At 41.5% G+C, this 21499-nt stretch overlaps 1 protein-coding gene across 1 annotated transcript in view; it reads right to left on the reverse strand.

Moving 5' to 3' along the window:
* The window catches only part of LOC106974984 (cytochrome P450 2J2), a 30168-nt gene extending 27895 nt beyond the window's left edge, over nucleotides 1-2273 (reverse strand). The window contains exon 1 of the mRNA XM_027059039.2: nucleotides 1977-2273. Coding sequence (XP_026914840.1) covers nucleotides 1977-2186 — 210 coding nt within the window. The 5' untranslated portion in view covers nucleotides 2187-2273. The remainder of the gene's footprint in view (nucleotides 1-1976) is intronic.
* Nucleotides 2274-21499: the final 19226 nt, after the last annotated feature.

Genomic DNA, 21499 nt, shown 5'->3' on the forward strand with positions numbered 1-21499 from the left:
AACCGACTGAGCCACCCAGGTGCCCCATAGAGAGATCATATTTAAGACAATAATAGTGTAAAGCGGGGAGGATAAAAGGATCTAACATTTGTAAGGTATCCACATTGAACTTGAAGTGGCAAAATATTGACACTAGTAGATGACAATAAGCTATATGTGCCTATTATAATCCTTAGGTAGCCACTTAAACACAATGCAAAGAGATATACTGAAAAGCACAATAAATAAATTAAAATGGAATTCTAAAAAAAAATGTTCAAGTGACCCACAGGAAAACAGAAAAATAATAAATAGGGGAATAAAAAACAGGGAAAAATAGAAAATAAATAAGATGATCTAAACCCACCAATTAAAAGACAGAGACTGGCAAAATGAAAAAAAAAATGACCCACCTATATGCTGTCTACAAGAAAGGGATTTCAAATATAATGATACAAACAGGTTAAAAGCGAAAGTATGAAGAAGCATATACCATGCAAATAATCATCAACAGTTAGCTGGTGTGGTCCCATCATATCAGCTAAAGTTCGGGCAATAAAAATCACCAGACATAGGGAGGGATATTACATAATAATAAAAGAGTCAATTCACTAAGATGATATAATAATTTTAATATGTATGCACCAAATAACAGAAATGGCAAATACATAAAGGAAAAACTACCAGAATGGAATTGGAAAATAGACAAACCTTCAGTTAGAGTTGGAGACTTCAACATGTTTCTCGTAGTGATTAATAGAGTTGGTAGATAAGAGGTCAGGGTGTAGAAGAAATAAACAGGATCATCCAATGCTATCTAATTGATAATACACAACACTTATCCCCAAAATTGTAGAATACTTTTTTTTTTTCAAGCATGCATGGGTCTGTATCTTGGGTCATTAAACCAACTTTAACAAATTTAAAAGACCTGAAATTACACAAACTATATCCTTTCACCATAATGGCAACAAACTGAAAAATCATTAACAGAAAGCAAGCAGAACTTCCAAATGCTTGGAAATTGAACAACACATTTCTTAAACACGGGTATAGGTTTAGGAGCCTCGCTTTAAAATTCTGTGACTAATCCTGTCACTTAGTGTTACCAACTGGGTGTTTCTCCAAGAAGGTGATAAAACCTTCTCCCTCTGTACTGGAGTATAGACATGAGTTTAAAGTGCTCCAGGCATGTCTAGGGAAAGGGGACTAATACTGTGCACCTATTAAAAGCCATGTCTGACCATTGTTTTTATTTAACCTTCACAACCACCTATCACAGTGTTGTCATTCAGCTAGGTGCCTGTGCCGAGTGGTAGGAAACCAGCTGAGGATTCTTGGGAGAAGTTTGGATGTTGGAGGGAATTTTAAGTAAATCAGAGGAGCCAGGGTTAAGGAGCCCTGGCGGGATATGATTATAAAAAGGTGGAAACAGGCTTAGTCAGAAAGAGTTCCAAGGGGCTCCCCGATAAGTCCTCACTCTGGAAAGCAGTGGGAAGCACTAAGAAAATTTAAGCCGAGGGATGACATTTTACAACGATTACTTTAGTGACAGCAGATCGCAGGGAGAAGAGATTGAAAGCGAGGGGCTCAGTTATTGAAAAGTGGTGAGGATTTAGGTAGTACTGTCACCATTTTACACTCAGTAAATACAGCCTCAAAGAAGGTAAGTACAGCGTTTTTTTCCCCCAACGATAAAAATATTAAAGAGGACAAAGTGATCATATCCTAAATACGCTGTTCCAGTAACATTTCACAAGATACACAATAAAGAATGTAGCAAGTCTGGCATACTTTAATAGTAAACAGTGACTATTATTTCACTTCTAGAAAGGGCAGGTGTAATCATGCCAGCTGACCATTGGGAAACCGGGGCTCAAAGCAGGGTTTACCAGGGTCCCTGCATTAGCTGCACAGCCCCCCAGCCTCCCGCCCTCGATCCCCGGGACGGCCCCTGTCCCGCAGGTCAGGGTCAGGGCACCTTCACCCGCTCCTACCCGCTGAAGCTGCAGGTGCGACCGCTCAAAGTCCAGATGGAAGAAGTTGCCCACGAAGGGCAGGGGTACGGGGCCCGGCGGGTAGTTCTTGGGGCGCCGTCTTTTGAGGAAATCAGCAAAGAACAGAAAGGCGACGGCACCCAGCAGGACCGTGCGCAGATGCAGCACTGCCCAGACGGCGGCCGCCAGGGAGCCCACAGCCGCGAGCATGGCTCGCAAAGTCCTCTCGCTCGGCTGAGCTCGGAGCAGGCGACGTCCCCGCCGGTCCCTGCAGCCGAGCTCGCGGCACTACCGGCCCGCCCACGACTCCGCCGCGCCCCGCCCCTGCCGCGCCGAGCTCCCCCACTGCGCCCCGCCCGCCTGCACGGTCCCGGCTCTTGGCCCCGCCCGCCTGCTGCCGCGCCCAGTGAACTTCCTCTTCCCCTGCTTCCTTCCCCGGACCCCGGCCCCCGGCCCCCGGCCGGGCGCGCTGTGCTCGGGAAAGCCTGGCACCGAAGTCGTGGGCGGCCCTGCGCCGCGCGTCTGGAACAGGCCAGGCCAGGCGCGTTGTTCTTCTCTGTTTAGAAAGCGCGTCTCGGTCTGAGACCACTGGGGATCTTGGGTTTGTGGTGCATCTCCCCGAGAGCGCCACAGGCACTGGAGCTCAGTGTTGTTCAATCGCCCTCTCTCATCCAAACGTTGGAATCTTGCCGGGTGAACAGGACTGATAAGGGCAGCACTTGGCATTTCTTGGGCGCCTCGCTGAATGCCAGGCAGCACCCTCGCGTCTGTACGTGAAGCGTTTCATTCTGACCAAATTACGCAAGAGATGCTCTTTTTACTTCCGTCCTGCCGTGGAGGAAACTGACACGGAGAGGTTAAGTGGCATACACGTGGTGGATAAATAAATCCACTGGTCCGCAGCACCTCGGAACAAGAGCCTGCATTTGTAACTCTTTGAAGACGAAAAAGCGTTGCATCAGGGCCTCCAGCACTGAGCCTAGGTCTTCAACAGGGGCTAAATTAACATTGGAAGAAGGTGTTTTAGTCCTCCTTTTGGGTACGCCTTGTGAGATTTCCCTTCTGAAGCCCCAACACGGTGGTAAGGCCCCAGGTTCCAACTTCCCATGCCCTCCCGTGCGTGCTACCTGTGTCTCACCGTCCTCAAAACAGGAAGCATAGTCCTGGAGTACTATAGCACATCCCCGTGTACTTAACATGTAGATAAACAGTCTGCGTAGGAGAGGATAATCTGTTTTCCGCCCTTCCCGAATCAACCTCTTCTCATACACTCATACACTCTTCTCATACAGTCTGTATGAACCAAGTGTTGGACTTTACCTGAAAGCCACAAAAATTGATAGTTTGCATATGTTTATGATAAGCTGCTTTAAACTTCTCTACGAAGAAAAATTAAGACTACTTATTTGAAAACAAAGATTTCTATTACTTGTCTAATCTTCCACCACATGAGTGCATTAACAATTAGAAGACACAAGTGTTTTTCAAATGCTTTTAAGAATGTAGTGTAAAAATTGATTGAAGTGGTGTATTACTTTTGCTAGGAAGTAACTTGGCCCACCAATCTTTTATATTTGCTTAGGATGTTTCTTCCCCATTATCTGAAAGTTGAAGGCATTTCTGTCATACTGAAAACAAACTTAAATGTGCCAAAAAAATGTTCGTGTGTCCTGTATTAGTATATCTTTGATGCCCTGGAAATCTGAATGCTGATCTAAACTGGCATTTAGAATATTCAAGAAGAAAAAAAAAATAGCTACTTTAATACCAACTTCTTAGATTTCATGAAGATTTTGGTGAGGAACAATAATACATAATATAAGTATTGGCTAAACTCTAAAAATTCCTTTCTATAAAATATAAAATACTCAATATTTAAAAAGAGTCGGGCAAAGGAGATCAGTATTTAATACTGGATATTTTGTGTCTTGTGTTTGTATCATAGTATTAAAATAGAAAGGGGGCGCCTGGGTGGCTCAGTCGGTTAAGCGTCTGACTTCGGCTCAGGTCACGATCTCGCGGTTCGTGAGTTCGAGCCCCGCGTCGGGCTCTGGGCTGATGGCTCGGAGCCTGGAGCCTGTTTCCGATTCTGAGTCTCCCTCTCTCGCTGCCCCTCCCCCGTTCATGCTCTGTCTCTCTCTGTCCCAAACATAAATAAGCGTTAAAAAAAAATTTTTTTTTAAATAGCAAGTATAACATTTTAATATTTGCTGATATACTTTTATAAAAGTGAATCCTCACGTAGTAAGCTTTTGTAAAACACGAAGGAGAAGTAGTCATTTTTTCAAACAAAAAATTGAGGGAGTTTTTGCCAGTAGAACTTCCTAAAGAAGTAAAAAGTTATAGGTCAGGAACTCAGGTCGACAGAAAGAAAGGGAGGGCATTAGAGAAGAAATTAATGAAGGTAATATAAATTTTGTGTTTTTCTTATTCTTAACTTATCTAATAACAGTTTGATCAAAATAAAGATAGCAGCAATGTATTCAGTGATTATAGCTTATAAATAAGTGATATGAATGATGAAATGTTGTAAGGGAAGGCAGTAGGGAAACTATTATGAGGTACCTGCACCACTAATGAAGCAGCACAGTGTTATTTGAAAGTGGATTTGGGTCATTTGGACAGGTGTGTGGTAAATTCTAGGGCAACCGCTTAACTAAAAAAAAGAAATGTAATTGATCTGCTTGAGACAGCAGAGAAAATGGAATTGTATAAAATGCTCAGTTAAAACCAGAAAAGGCCGAGGCAATTGAAGCCAAAAGTAGGAACAAAAATCAAGCGCAAGGAGTAAAAAACAGCAATGCATGTGGTACATATCCATACAACTGTATCAATAACCACTTTAAATGTCAGTGGTCTAAATACACTCATTAAAAAACAAAGCCTGTCAGAGTGGATAAAAAAAATGACCTCTTTTAGATTGTTGTCAGGGTATAGAAATGCAACTGATTTTTGTGATTTTTAAAATTTTTTTTAAAAATTTATTATTTTTGAGAGAGAGTGCAAGCAGGAGAAGGGCAGAGAGAGCGTGGGGCCAGGGCGGGGGGGGGCGGGGGGGGGGAGACAGAGGATCCAAAGCAGGCTCTATGCTGACAGCTTAGAGCCCCATGCAGGCCTTGAACTCATGAACTGTGAGATCATGACCTGGGCTGAAGTCCAATGCTTAATTGCCTGAGCCACCCAGGCGCCCCGAAATGCAACCGATTGATTTTGTATCCTGCAGCTCTGCTAAATTCATTTAATTCTAACAGTTTTTTGTGTGAAATCTTGAGGGTTTTCTGTATATAAAGATTATGCCATCATGAAAGAGATAATATTAGTCTAGCTTAAAAAAGAATAAGACAGGGGCACCTGGGTGGCTCAGTCAGTTAAGCTCCCAACTTCAGCTCAGAGCATGATCTCATGGTTTGTGAGTTCAGGCCCCCATTGGACTCTGTGCTAATGGCACAGAGCCTTCTTTGGATTCTCTGTCTCCCTCTCTCTCTGCCCCTCCCCTGCCCTCTCTCTCTCCAAAATAAATAAATAAATAAATAAACATAAAAAAAAAAAAAAAGAACAAAACACTTGGGAATAAAACAAGGAAGCAGGGCACCTGGGTGGCTCAGTTGGTTAAGCGTCCGACTTCAGCTCAGGTCATGATCTCACAGTTGATGAGTTCAAGCCCCACATAGTCCCACTGCTGTCAGCACAGAGCCCACTTTGGATCCTCCTTCCCCCTCTCTCTGCCCCTCCCCCACTTGCACTGTCTTAAAAGTAAATAAACACACCAAAAAAGGAATTAAGCAAGGAAGCAAAAGGCCTACACACTGAAGACTATAAAACATTGTTGAAAGAAATTTAAAAAGACACAAATAAGTGGAAAGACACCCCATGTTCATGGATGGGAAGACCTGATACTGTTAAAATGTCCGTTCTACCCAAAGTGATTCAATGTGATTCCTATCAAAGTCCCAATGGCATTTTTTTTTTTTACAGAAATAGAAAATATAATAGCATAATTCACATGGAACCACAAAGGACCCCAAATATCCAAAAACAATCTTGAGAAGGAAGAGCAAAGCTGGTGGGCTCACATTTCTTGATTTTAAAACTTCTGATAAAGCTATAGCAATTAATAAAGTACTATAGTGGCATAAAAAACAGATACGCTAACAAATGAACATCATAGCCCAGAAGCAAACCTGCATACAGATGGTCAAATGATCTTCATCAAGGGTGCCAGATTTACACAATGGGGAAAGGATAGTCTCTTCAGTAAAGGGTATTGGGAAAACAAGATCTACCTGCAAAAGAATGAAATTGGACCCTCATCTTACATCATATACAAACATTAACCCAAACTGGAGTAAAGAATTAAACCTAAGACCTGAAACTATAAACCTTCTGGAAGAAAAACAGGGGAAAATCTTCATACTTAAGTGAAAGGGCACTTTTGAGAATTAGAAACAAATGCATGCAGTATTCCCTTCACAAAGCTTGTGTTCAGATCATTGTAGTTAAGAACTTCAGTGCAATGTGTCCTGAGGAGACTGATCCATATAGATGAGATTTCACACTTGTGAGGTATTAGATATTTCAGAACTTGTAGCTGAATCTATTTTCACAACCCTCTCTCTAAAGTGAAGTTATTATTCCCATTTTACAGATGGTCCAATAAGTTCAGAGCAGCGAAGTGTTTTGCCAAAGCCCACAAAAGCAGATTAAGTGCCACTGTGAAAATAGGAACCCTAGTCTTTTTATTCAAAGGCATGTACTCATGTTTCACTATCACTTACAAGAAAATAGATTATAGCAACTGTGAAACAGGGTACGAAGGGGTTGTCACCAGCATCATTCAAAGAGAAATCACAATAGGTTATCTGGAGAAGAATGTAACTGTCAGGAGGAATGCTGGATTAGAAGGGCTTTAAGACTCTCTGACACTGAGCTTCTATGATTTTATGAGTCCTCCAGGGAAAACAGAGTTAGATATATAGAGATGGATGTATACCACATACCCTTTAAAAAACTATTCTCATTTTCTGTTCTTTGCAGGTAATGGGTAGATACCATTTTGTGAACGATAAAGCCATCCGATGCTACGTGATACCCTTTGAGTTATATATAACTTTTTAATGGGTTGATGTTCAAATTTTAATGGTAGAAAAACTGATCATTTTTCTACAGTGAGGCACATTTAAAATGCCTCTCATTTATGTAAATGCATGGCGAGTAGCCCCTTTTGCCCTGGGATTACGGTGTGAAAAGCTTTTAAATCACTTGTTGAAGTTTATCATATACCCAGAAAAGTGCACAAATGATAAGTGCACAGCTCAGTGAATTTGCAGAAAGTTAACTCATCCTGTATAAGTAGTACACAGAACAGGAAATAAAATATTACCAGCAATCTGTCCTCTGCCACTTGGCAGGCATTATCCTTTATCCCGGGGTAAGTTTTACCCTGGTTTATAAAACTCCAGGTTGTCTAATGCTTGTTGAACCAAGCTGAACCCTTGCTGGTCTCACTCAGGAACCGGTGTTCCAGGAAATATTTAGGTAGCTTTTTTTAGATCGAATTTTGTTCTCACTTTTGATCATCTTACTGACTTTATCATCTTCAGTGTCTGCCTCCTTGTCCGTTTTCACATCATCCCTTCAGAGTCTGGCTGTTCAGCTGGGGTCCTTCATTCCTCATTGGAAGGATATGAGCTAAGTTCTGAGAATATTAAACACCTTCACAAAAGAAACACGGTGACTCCTGTCTTGTAACTGTTGTTACAATTGTTTCGGGACATGGGATTCGGGCAATTGTTTCGGGACATGGGATGAAATCTTCCCCTGTGGATTGTGGGGCTCGGTTATCGAGAAGACGTGAGTGCCAATTGACCCTAGAGCTGGATCTAGGCAAGACCTCCGCATCCCCTCCCCTGTCCTTGGAATGTACAGCTGGCTTGCCTTCCCTGCTCCCAGAAGCTACCCCAAGGATACAACTTTATAAGTGTGGTGTTGGACTATCTGGATGGTATATATGGCTGAAGCCAGTTAAAGCCTCTCTATAAACTTTTAAGATTTGGCAGCTGGGTGTGGAAACCTAGTCATCTTGTGGCCACCGAAGACAATCCTGTTTTAGATCCAATAGCAAAAGCACAATCTATGAAAGAAAAAGTTAAGTTGCCCTTCATTGAAATCTAAAAAAATCGGTCTGTGATGGATGTTCTTAAGAGAATGGAAAGTCATTGGGGCGCCTGGGTGGCTCAGTTGGTTGGGTGTCCGACTTCGGCTCACTTCATGATCTCACAGTCTGTGAGTTCGAGCCCCACGTCGGCCTCTGTGCTGACAGCTCGGAGCCTGGAGCCTGCTTTGGCTTCTGTGTCTCCCTCTCTCTCTGCCCCTCCCCTGCTCATGCTCTGTCTCCCTCTGTCTCAAAAATAAATAAAAACATTTAAAAAATTAAAAAAAAAAAAAAAAGAACGGAAAGTCGAGCCACAGACTAGGAGAAAATATCTGCACAAAATATACCCTATTAAATATATCCAAAGTACACAAAGAATTTGTAAAACTCAACAGTACAACCCAATTACAAAGTGGGCAAAAGATCTGAACAGACACTTCGCCAAAGAAGATATACAGATAGCATATGAACAGCTCCTTGACATTATATGTCTCTAGGAATTGCACATTTGAGCAATAATAAGATACCACTGCAAACCTACGACAAAAAAACAAAACAAAACAAAACAAAACAAAAAACTACAATACCAAATGGTGGTAAGGATGTGGAGCAACGGGAACTTTCATTCATTGCTCGTGGTTGTACAAAATAGTACAGCCACTTTGGCAGATATTTTGGCAGTTTCTTACAAAGCTAAAGATAGGCTCCCCGTAGGATCCAGCAATCATGCTCCTAGGTATTTATCCAAATGAGCTGAAAGCTTATGTCCACACAAAAGCCTGCCCGTAAATGTTTATAGCAGCTTTACACATATTTGCCAACCATAGAAAGCAACTGAAATATTCAAAAGGTGAATGGATAAGCAAATTGTGATCTGTGGATACAATGAAATATTATGTAGCAATAAAAAGATTTTAGCTATCAAGCCACAAAAAGACATGGAAGAAACTTAAATACTTATTTTTAGTGAAAGCAACCAGTCTTAAAAGCCTACATACCGCATGACATAATGGAAAAGGCAAAAAGTATGGAGACAGTAACAAGATCAATGGTTACCAGGGGTTTGGGGGATGGAAGTAGGCAATGAACAGGTGAAGCACAGAGGATTTTTAGGGCAGTGAAATTATTCTGTACGATACTGTAATTGGATACATGACATGAATTTGTCAAAACCCATAGACCGGTGGAACACAAAGAGTAAACCCTAGTGTAAACCTGGGACTTCAGTTAATGATAATGTATCAATACTGGCTCATCAATTATAACAAATGTATCAAGATGTTCAGATGTGAGTACCAGGGGAGACTGAGTGAGGGGGAGAATGGTGTATGTGGGAACTCTGTAGTATCTGCTCAGTTTTCTGTAAACTTAAAACTGCTTTAAGAAAACAATCTATTCAAATGACAGAACTTTTCATTGTATCAATGCTAAATTTTTTTTTAAAATGTTTTGTTTATTCATTTTTGTGGGGGGGGGTAGGGGCAGAGAGAGAGGAAGACATGAAATACCAAGCAGGCTCCAGTCTCTTGAGATGTCAGCACAGAGCCTGATATGGGGCTCGAACCTGTGAGCTGTGAGATCATGACCTGAGCGGAAGTCAGACACCTAACCGACTAAGCCCCCCAAGCTCCCCTCAATGCTAAATTTTCTAAATGTGATAGTTTATTATGATTATGTAGGAACATCCTTTTTTTTTTTAGTATATACAGGCTAAAATGTTTAAGGTTAGATATTATGATGCCTGTAATTAATTCTCAAATGGTTCAGATAAACAGAAAAGGGCCCGGGGAGGGCAGGAAGAGAGGGGAAGCTGAGGAGGAGGGAAACAGGGAAAACAGGAGCACAAATGCAGTAAAACCTAAAAAACTAGTGAATCTAGGGGAAGATTCTAAGGGAGTATTATGAATAATTCTTTTGTAAGATTGACATTTTGGGAGAAAAAAGATAAAAGGGAACTATAATATAAAGAAAAGAGAATTAGGGGTGCCTGGTGGCTCAGTGGCTGAGCGTCTGACTTTGGCTCAGGTCATGATCTCGCAGTTCATGAGTTCGAGCTCTGTGTCAGGCTCTGTGCAGACAGCTCAGAGCCTGGAGCCTGCTTCAAATTCTGTCTCCCTCTCTCTCTACCCCTTCCCCGCTCATGCTCTGTCTCTCTCTGTCTCTCAAAAATGAATAAACATTAAAAAATTAAAAAAAAAGAGAATTAGGTGATAGGTCAACAACTCATAGTCTATTCCTAGTTTTGTTTCTTAATAGCTGTAGGGCTTTCTGGAAATGCTTTGGGGCTTTCTGAACAGCACGCACTCTCTTTGGCACTGAAATGGAGACTGGCCGTTCTTAATTGTCCTCCTCAAAATCATCTCAGGGCCACCCCAGTGAGATAAAGAGGGTGAAATTGATCTGTGAAGTATCTTTGTTTTATCTTACATTCCCCCATTCTTTAAGAAGTTTCTCTCTGGTGAATTTACTTACTGCAGCACTTAGTTCACATTCTCTGATACTAAAATGACTCAATTTGAAACTTTTAACTTAATAACTTTCACAAACTCACTTATTGCTATGCTCCAGAACAACTGTACCAATTCATTCTGCCACGCATGAGCACACACACGCACGTGCAAATGATATCACTGACTGCATATACTTGTAAGTTATTGCCTTCCTTTGTGTTATTATTTTTTAGGTTTTTTGTTCCATTTAGTTTTGAGATGACTTACAAATATTATTCATCCAGCGTATCTGATAAATACAGAAAAAATTGGGGGGGGGATGGAAGTGTTACTATGATAAAGCTATTATTTCATTGGCTATTAGAGATAAAAATTGAAGTGATAAGATGATGCACATATATTGCATGTGTATTATATGTACAATATAAATATATATAAACTTATATGCAAATATATTGTGTATATAATGTAATATATAATATATGAAATATATATTATATATTTATATAAATATAAATGATGTATAAATAGAATTAAATATTTGATTCTTAAGAATAAAGAAACAATCTGATAAGCAAAAAAAAAAAAAACCAAACAAACAAAAACCAATTCTAGAAAACTTACAAAGGGACAGGATTGGAGGACCATTTAAAGATTTAGAGAGGAGGCTTCAAAACAGGACAAAGTCTGGGACTGGATTAAAGCCTGTAAGGGTAAGAATATATTTCCCTTCTTTCCTTTCAGGTCCTTTGGCTGGAATTATAGTTAAATTGATAGAAGACAGATCAATGGGAGAAAAGCAAATTTAATTTTGTACCTAGGGGAGCCCCAAGAATATGAAGCTCAAAGAAGTGACCAAAGCAGCTTTTATGCCTTTTAGACAGAGAAACAATAATTTTTGAAGAATTGACAGTTCAAAGGGGTTTGCATTCAAGGTAGCAAATTGTAATGATGAAGTTACAAAATTTGTTTGTACAGCCTTCTTGGCCGTGAATTTCCTATATCTGGTGATAAGAATGTCCTCTTACCCTCCAAGTGTAGGGAGGGTTCATTTCACATGAGGAATTTATTTCCTAAAGCTTTCAGGAGGTCAGAGGAGAGTCAGAGTGTCCTTACTGCACTGGCTGTTTCTTAAGTAATTTTAATTCAAAACAATCAATATGCCAAAGCGGCATGTTTTAGGGCAGCCTGCCCTGAACCCCATGAAGATATCTGTAGGCATCTAGGCTGCAGGAATCATTCCACTATCCCATCTAGTGCTGCTGGAAAGCATGAACTCTACCTCCTTTCCCCATCTTTCAGGGCTCCAAAATTTGAGATTCCTGCCGGTCTAGCTTAGATTATGCACTTGCTCCTTTGCTGGGGGATTCAGGTGCCTTGATTTACAATCCCATTATGGTGTGACACAGTGGGGAAGCTGTAATTTCCCCAAAGATAACCGGGTGCTGTTAAGATATGAGAGATAATGGATGCTAAATGGTCAATAGGTATATATATTTTATATACATATGATATATATATATACATAATATGATTTATACATACATACACACATATATACATATATACACATTGCTCTATGTGCAGTGTATATAAAAGGTATATAAATATACATATATACATTGATACACACACATATCTATACTTACATATTGCTATACACACATTGCATTATAGAACATATGACACATGTTTACAGGTGATAAGAATCAACAAGAAATGGCAAAATGGGATGGATAAGATAGAAAAACGAGGACACGGGTGTGGTTAGAAGGTTGGCATTAGTGGGGAGCCTGGGTGGCTCAGTCAGTTAAGCATCTGACTTCAGCTCAGGTTGTGAACTTGCGGTTCCTGAGTTCAAGCCCTGTGTTGGGCTCTATGCTGACAGCTCAGAGCCTGGAGCCTGCTTCAGATTCTTGCTCTCTCTCAAAAATAAATAAACATTAAAATTTTTTTTAAAAAGATTGGCATTAGTGTTTGATGCCAATTTTTTCCTAATGTTGGTACAGAAAAGGTTGGGAATTGGAACATTCAAAGGTTCTATATAAATTCAAATATAAAATCTATTCAAATATAAAATAGAGCCTAAACTTGAAAATTCCCTGAGCAGACAATACCATGTAAGTCATGTAAGCAACACACAATCTAGCTTATTTTATGAACATAAGCAAAACTTAGCTTGGATTATTTTTTGTAAGTGCCCTCATAATCATAAAAGAGACTTCAGTTACCTTCCCGAAACGCTGTAAGATAATCTCTTTTACCAATCTCCTGCTGTCTACAAGCGCCCACTTCAATAACCAATCCTTTGTAATGGTTAAATAGCTTCCTAATTTTGACTGTATAAGCCATCCTCCATAGTCATGTCTCTGAGCTTCATATCCTTTTGGGGCTGGAAATTTCCCAGACTGTGAACTGCTATTATGTGCACGATAAACTCTTAATACTACTTTGCTGATCTGGTTTAATTTGTACTGTTTCTGAATTTTCAGCAAGGTGAAGCCTGACAAAATGGCTGCTGATGAAACTTGTTGCAAAGCGTAGACAGTGACCAGGTCGCAAGGACACTTAACCTTTAACCCTGCCCTAGACAGATGAACCTGGTGAGGTGATATGTGTGCACACTGCAGCTGCTGAGGAATAGTATTCATTTATTGCTCAACAACCATTTATTGAGCACTTATCACAGGTTGGTTTCTATTCTAGGCACTGGAGATACAGTGGTGAAGAAGACAGGCAAGGCTCTGGCTCAGGGGACATTATGTTCTAGTTGAAGGCAGCTAATAATAAAACAATAAGAAAAAGTCAGATAGCCCTACGTACTATTCAGAAAAGTAAAATAGAGCCATGCCAAAGAGCATGATTAGTGGCTCCCTAAGGCTTACTGGTCTAGGGAGATCTCCCTGAACAGGGAACTTTTTGGCAAGGAGCCAAAAATGCTAGTGTAGTTAAGGGCGGGGGCAGAATCCATAAAAGGACTAATGGCTCTATGGTGAGAAGAAACTTGGCATAGTTGTGTTTCCAGAGCAGAGTGAAGAGGATGAAGAAATAAAAGGGTTAGGGGAGTGGTTGAGAGATAGGAGGAGGGAGATCATGTCAGGCAAGGAATTTGTAAGCCAGGGAAGAAGTTTGGGTTTTATGTAAATTTTGATCAGAAGCCATTGGAGTTTTTTAATCAAAAAGTGACATGATCTGGTTTTTTCCCCCTGTTAAATGAAACTGTCTTCCTTGAAGAAAATGAATTGTAAGTGTGAGAGCAGAAGGAGGGTGGGGCGCCTCGGTGGCTTGGTCAGTTAAGTGTCCGACTCTTGATTTCGACTCAGGTTGTAATACCATGGGTTCGTGAGATCAAGCCCCGTGTGGGGCTCTGTGCTGACAGCACGGAGCCAGCTTGGGATTCTCTCTCTCCCTCTCTCTCTCTCTGCCCCTTTCCTGCTCACTTGTGCACGAGCATGTGCATGCACTCTCTCTCTCAAAAGTAAAAACAAAACAAAACAAAACAAAAAATATTAAACAAAAGAGCAAAGAAGGGAGAGTGGTTAGGAAATCATTGTAGTAAGCAGACTGGTAGATAATGGCTTAGCATGGCAACAGTAGAGGGGATGAAGAGAAGCATTTTGGATTCAGGATAGATTTTTGGAGGCAGGGTCTGTAAGATGGGCACGGTGATGGAAAAAGTAACCAAAAATAATGATGACAATATCTCTTGGTGTTTTACTCAATCCACATAACCATAGTCTGAAGTACATGCTGTTATGAACCCATTTTCCAAATGAAGAAATGGAGGCACCGAAAAGTAAAGTATCTAATTTTTGACAATTAAACAAAACTAGGTCACTGTTCTTATCGTAGGTAGTAGTGCTATTTGTCAAGATGGGGACAGCTCGGGGCGCCTGGGTGCACGGAGCCTGACGTGGGCTCAGACCAACAAACAGCGAGATCATGACTTGAGTTGAGATCAAACTGGTTGCTTAACTGACTGAGTCACTCAGGTGCCCTGCCCTGCATTTAAGAAATTCTTGAGTGAAAATGTCTACAGGGTAAATTCATAAAAGTAGACAAATTGGATCAAAGAGTTATGTTCATTTAAATGCTGATGTAACTGGTTTTTCTAGAGTCTCCACCACCTCTGTATGAGGAGGTCTGTTTCCCTACATACTTGCCAACTTAGAACTAATGGTTATTTGCTGACTGGATTAGTGAGGAATGATTGCACTTTTTTTTTCCCAATTTTATTACTTACTATTTTTAATTACATTATTTTTAACCTCAAAAGTGATGTGGTGCATATCTTTGTAAGAGACATTTACATTTATTTTTCTCTGAAATCATGACCTTCACCCAGTAGTAGACTTTTATCTATTATTTATGTTATTTTCTTCATGGTTTTCCTGGTCTTTTTGGATTTGATTCTAGTGTTTTTACCATATAGAAGTGTTTGTTTTTTAATGTAGAGTCAGAATTACCAATTTTTTTTCTTTTTTTAGGGCTTCACAGCTTTGTGTCATGCTGAGAAAAACTATCCCAGCTGCAGTAATATAATTTCCCCACATTTTCTTTGAATTCTGCTGTGGTTTGATTTTTACTTTAATATTTTTGACCCATCCGATCCTTATTTTGCTGTGAGAAGGAGGTATAGCTCTAACTTCATCTTTCCCCCAGTGGCTATCCATTTACTAATTAGTTCATCTTCTTCCTGCCGATTTAAAATACTATATGTTTTTTTTTTTTTAGAAACTAAAATATTCTTTCTCCCTCCCTCCCATATGTATTTACATATGTATATATGTACCTATCTATCTATTGATCGATCTAAGATTATGTGAGCCCTCTGTCTGTTGATCATTCTATTCATGTGCTAATACATGTCTCTTTTTTTTTTTTTTTTTTTTTAAATTTGAAATCCCAGAAGCTTAATTATTTTCTTCAATAAATAAAGTTTTAGCCTTGGTCCCCCTACTCCACAACTTTCCTGTATTTCATATTTTTCTGGCTATTCTTTTCATCTGATTTTCATTATCGACTTGGGAGTCAGCTGACCTAGCCAATTACAAGGGAGATCATGGTGGTAAAACCTGATTCTATTGGCATCAAATCACATCTCTCGGAGTCTTCCAGACTCTCAGAAGTGAGAAGTCCATCCTTCTAGGTTCTCGGACAAAGAGCTCTCATTTCCTCTCTTTCTTATACTTCAAATGTAAATCAGGAAATCCAGTTGAGGTGATCTTCAAAATACATCAAGGACCCAAGTATTTCTCCCCACCGCCTCCACTGCCGACGATCGTTTCACAGGTTATCATTATCTCTCACCTGCATCATTGCAAAAGCCTGGTCTTCCGGTTTCTGTGGTTGCCTTTTGAAACATGCAAGCACATTCATGCCTGAGCAGTTTTTGTTTTTTGTTTTTTGTTTTTGCTTTTTTCCCAATGGAGCTAGAAGTTGGTTGCATACACGGCAAGGGAGTAGCAGGTAGGATAGCAAAGGAGAGGCTGTCTGGCAAGAGGCAGCGGTGGGGGGCTGTAGTTAAGGGTGGGGGGGGGTAATGTGAGGTATGGGAAAGTATGGAATTGTGCCCAGTTGTAAGTAGTCCATTGGTCAGCTATGGCCTATGGCTATTTTGAGGTGGGTCACCTAAGGGGCTTGTTTAGCCTATTGGTCATTGTGGACCCTTCTACCTTTCTCAGGTCTCCATTGCTCAAACCTGTTGCCTTAAAGTGGCCTCTGCAGTCCCCTCTGACAGGTGGACAATGATGAATCTTTGGCATTTGGGTGGAGGTCTCATCTTCAGTAGCTGCTTCATGCTGGGGGAGACATACTGTCCCTACCTAGACTTGTGGGTCCATCAGGGGTTTTGTGCAGTTCAAGACTAGAGCATGGTGTTTTATCAATGTGTTGGTAGGCGATTTGAGTGAAATTCCTTGGTGCTCAGGTGCATGGAATTTAGGGGAAGGGGATCCTCTGATGGTATGGGGTGGAATCCTTATTGAGCCATCATTCGTATATGGAATTGTTGGATTCTGGAAGAATCTCTTTGATTTAACAAAGAGATTGAAGAGGGCGGGACCAATAATCAGGAACCAATAGTCAGGAATATGAGTATTGAGGCCAGGGGTCCTAACAAGGGAAGAAGCCAGGGTAGCCATGACCAGGTTTCTTTCCAGGAAAACCACCTTTGTGCTGCATGGTCCCAGAGGGAGGAAGCCACTCAGATGTGTACAAATGTGTTTTGCCTGTAGATCACGGAGGAAGCTGGATCCACAGGAGCAAGGGAAAAAAAGGGAGGGGGGCCTGAAAAAAGCAAGGTGGTGGCTGTACAGATTGAATCCATAACATGTGCAGATTCACCCTGGATGAGCTTCGGCTCCCAGTTGTGCCGCACGTTGGGGGGACAGAGTGGGAGAGGCAAGGAAGGGGGTCCTTTGCCCTCACAGGATCTGGCTGTCTGACCTGTTCACCCTCAGACCTTCAGACCCTACCAGGGAGCCACCTTGGCCAGAGACCTTCAGTTATCTATACGAGGGTTAGGCTGCTGAAGGGCCGAAAAGAGAGGAGAGGGAAGGAAAGATCCCTCCTAAGGGCAAGAGGGACAATCCCTCATGCTTTTGGGCAAGGGTGGTCTGGCTGGCTCTCTCTGGAGATTCAGGTCCTCACCATGGAATAACCTTGGCCAGAGGTAGTCAGTTCCCCAGGGAGGACCAGAGCCAGGGCCACCAAGAGAAAGTCTGGAGAAATTCCTGGATAATCCAGGGGATGTCCTGGTCTGGCATAAGTTTCCTGTGAGGTCACCACATGTGGGAGGACCCAACCTCGTGGACTGGTGGTGTGGGTGGTGAAAGAACTCACTGAAGGCAGAACAAAGGACGTAGAAGTTTATTGAATATACTGCAAGGGAGCCATGGGCAGGACAGCAAAGGAGAGACTGTCTGCCTCAGCAGTTCTTTAAAAAAACAAAATCGGGTCATATCATTCGTCTGCTCATACAGCTGCTGAATGGCTTTAATCCTCATGATAGCCCCAAAGGCCCAGTATCATCTGGTTCTTGTCATTTCCCTGCCCTTGTCGGTTACTCCCCCCTTTCAATCTGCTGCAGTCATGGTACCTTCCTGGAATGCGTCAGGCACACTCCTGACTCAGGGCCTTTGCACTTGCTCTTTTCTCTCTCTGCAGTGCTCTTCTGCCAGATACCTGCACGGCTCTGTCCCGAACCTCCTTCTGGACTTTGCCCAGAAATTATCATTTCAAGAAGGATTTTTCTGACTGCCCTGCGTAAAATGACAAAGTCTCTCCCTGCTGTTCCATTTTTCTTTATAGCACAAATTCTCATTCGGCATGCTACAATGCTCTGATTTGTGTTTATTCTCTCCCTTTGCTCCCCACTAGAATGCAAACTCCACAAACAGAGGTGATTTTTTTTTTTAACTTGCTTCACTCACTGTGGTATCACCACTGACAAGCACATAGTGGATCCTCAATAAGTATTTGTTGGCTGTGTCACAAGAAGAAGAAAGAGGAGGAGGAAGAGGGGGAGGAGGAGGAGGGCGGAGGGGGAGGGGAAAAAGAAGGAGGAGGAGGAGGGAGGGGAAGAAGGACAAGGAGGAGGACTGGAATTCACATCTTGGAAGAAAATAAAGCAATCTGAAGGAGACATTAAGGAAAGTAGGTCAAATATCCAGAAAGATAGTGAAAAGATGAGCTTCTGTAAGGTGAAAATGGGGTATTTCACACGTAGCAAAATAACTCATATTTGTATTAGCACCAATAGAATTTCTAAATGTGAAAACATAATCTTTGAAATTATTATGAGACTTAATGTGTGTGGTACTTGTTAAGTACTGACTTCATTGGAAGCAATTTAAAAAGGATTTTTAGAAACTAATTTAATCTGAGGAAGGTGAGACGGGGAAGCCAAGGCACAGAAGAGAAGGAGCTTGCCCAGAGTTATTTGGCCATAAGTGGTGAAGACAGGATTTAGACCCAGAAGACCTGTGCTCCCAATCTTTCCTGTTGTGCTGCTTCTCTGGCTCCTTTCATTTCCCAACTGTACTGTTTCCTCTGGTCATGGCCCTGCTTGGGACTTATCTGTATCTTTCTCATCTATAAGATGGAGGTAATGGGGTTAGCCTACATGGTGTGCTGAACTTTGTAAAGCAAGTGGGGTTCACAAGCGGTGTTTACCGTGGCTATAGGTCCTATGGGATGCCGTCTGTGCACTTTGAAAACTAAAAGAACAGGTAAGAACCTGACATGGGAATCTCAAGGACTGTTAATGAAAATCCTAAAACACCCATAATTTCCAAAAAGTGCGTTCTCCCAAAGACAGGCAACGCTAAACGCCACCAGGGTGTGTGATCATTTAGGACGGTGAAATCTGCGGGAAGTTCTGAGCGGAGCCTGAGAACTTTTTGGGAAGCAGTGGGTTGAGTCCGCCCCCATGTGGTCATAAGGTGAAATTACAGAAGCTTAGTTGCTTGGGGGAATTCTTGCTCTGTCCTTGTCGCCGTCCAACCCCTGTGTCCCAGATCTAAGGCCATTGGTGGAACTCTAGCCATGCCAGTCTTTATCTCAGAGAACATCCCTTGTTTAAACTGGTCACGGGATACAACTTACTTAGGGAGCATAGCCTTTTGTGATCTGAGGCCAGCTAACCTTTCTATCCTCGGTTACATCCAAGGGCATTTCTCTGTTCCCTGTACCTGCCAGACACATTTCTTGCTCTGGACTTCTGAATGTATGATCCCCTGGCCTGGAATGCCCTTTGCCTCCCTTTATATCAGAAGAAATCTCTGTAACTTTGAGCTAAAAAATACTGTGGACCCCTGTGTCCTTGCTACCAAGAGCCTGAGTTATTTTTGGAGGAATGCAGTGCTTTTGTGAACTTGCATACTCCAGACCCTGGCACTATGCAACCCACTAGCAAAATTGTGACCTTGCTTTCAAATATTCTTAATTGCATTTTATCGTAAGAGTTTTAAACAATGGAAAGCAACTAATTCGGACACCCTTACTTCCCACCTTGACTACTGAACTATCCTCTTAAATGGTTTCCTTGTTTTCATTCTTTTTCTCCTTCAGTCATTCTCCAAATAGTTGCCAGAGTGAAATGTCTAAAAATTGACATTAATAGACTACTAAGTTGCATGGAACCCTCTGCTGGCTTTCCATTACTTGCCAAGTGCCCTTCAAACGTTTTGATTATGCACATTTATTAGTAAAATGCTTTTCAGCATCCACACACAACATAGATTCGTTTAGGTATTTACAAATCATATTAGGTACAACTATAGTCATAGATCATGTATGTTATAAAACATAAAAATAAAAAAAGTTAAAAATAACAATTCTTACAATGTTTGAATTAACCCTGTAAAATATCTTGCTGTATTAATACTCACATTTTTATGGTGAGAGCGATATTATTGGATGTACTTGAGTATTTTTGAAACTTCTTATTCTATTTCAGTTTTATTTGAGTACTTCATTTCCATGGCTATTGTTAGCAATAACAATAGAAGCTCAAACATTTTTTCAGTATCCCAGCAGAGAATGAATGAAACACTTGGTGCAAATGAAAATCCATCTGGAAACTGCCTACTTAAAGAAAAGGATCTGAACTCTCCAAAATGGCTTTCGGGAGTCTTTAAAGCTTGACACAACCCACCCTTCCAACCTGGCTCTGAGAATTGTCTCCTTTGAAATACTTGATCCTAGACCTTCCGGACAACTTATGGGTCCCAGGTGGCACTGTACATTTTCACATTTTTGTGCTTTTGCATATGCATGAAACGCCCTTGACCTCTTTTGTCTGCAGTCAATTTCTAGACATCTTTCAAAAGTATGCATATAAAGGCCATTTGCCTTTGAGCTTTTCCAAATTCCAGCCCTAAACCCTAGACTCAATTGCTTTTTCATTGGGTGCTTGGATAACATCTTTACATTCCCCCCAGCTACACACACACACACACACACACACACACACACACACACACACACGTATATATATTTTAGTGTATTATAGATGTTTGATTTAATTGCCCAATTTTCTGCAAGACCAGCAAAGAAACTATCCGTTGACAAGTTCCAAGTTTATGGGAGAAGTTCAAAAAGTGATTTTAGAATGAATGAGTGAATGCCAATAATTGCCATTGAGTCTGAAGACTGCATATGTTTCCCAAATAGTTCTATCATGAATAAACCTCAGTCACCTCCAAACATGACAGAGGCAGGTCCCAATCTCTGTGGTGGGACGCCTTGATCTCCTGTGGCGAAAAGCCCATATTACTCTTCCTTTGCAGGAGACTTCTTGCCAGGGACTTTTCATAATGGCCCCAGTCACCTGGGGTTGTTCTGCTCCATTGCCTGTATTCCGCCCCAGGACTGCTGCTCTTATCTGTGCTACCCCTCACTGGAGAAAGAGGACAATATCCTGTGGATATTCTTGAACACATAGGTTTATTTTCCTTGCTTCTTTCCTTCCTCCCTTCCTTCTTTCCTCCCTTCTTTCCTCCCTCCCTCCCTTCCTTCCTTCTACCTTGTTCTCTATCATCCAACGTGAGAGGATTTGGAGGAACATGTCCAATTCAAGAAGCCAACAGGAAAATGAAGACTTTCTAAGAATTAATGAATTGAACCTTGGGCTGCACGTTCTGTTGTTAACTTGACGTCACTAGCACTCCACCCAAGGACTCTAAGAAGCTATGGGCTCCATTTGCTGGAATCCCCTTCCTATGGGATTTCAGGTTAGAACTGGCCAACGAGCAGCACTAGCAGGGGATTTGGAGGATGGAAGGGAAGGAGAAGCAAGAGTCAGCTGCAGCCCTACGCCAGGGCAGATAGGGAGTTCTCAGAGGTTTTCCTACAAGCTCTTGATACTATTTGCTTTGCTGCTACATAGTTGGCGGGAGCTTCACAGACATCTTCATCAA

The sequence above is a fragment of the Acinonyx jubatus genome, chromosome C1 (assembly GCF_027475565.1).
Source record: "Acinonyx jubatus isolate Ajub_Pintada_27869175 chromosome C1, VMU_Ajub_asm_v1.0, whole genome shotgun sequence".
Taxonomy (NCBI): domain Eukaryota; kingdom Metazoa; phylum Chordata; class Mammalia; order Carnivora; family Felidae; genus Acinonyx; species Acinonyx jubatus.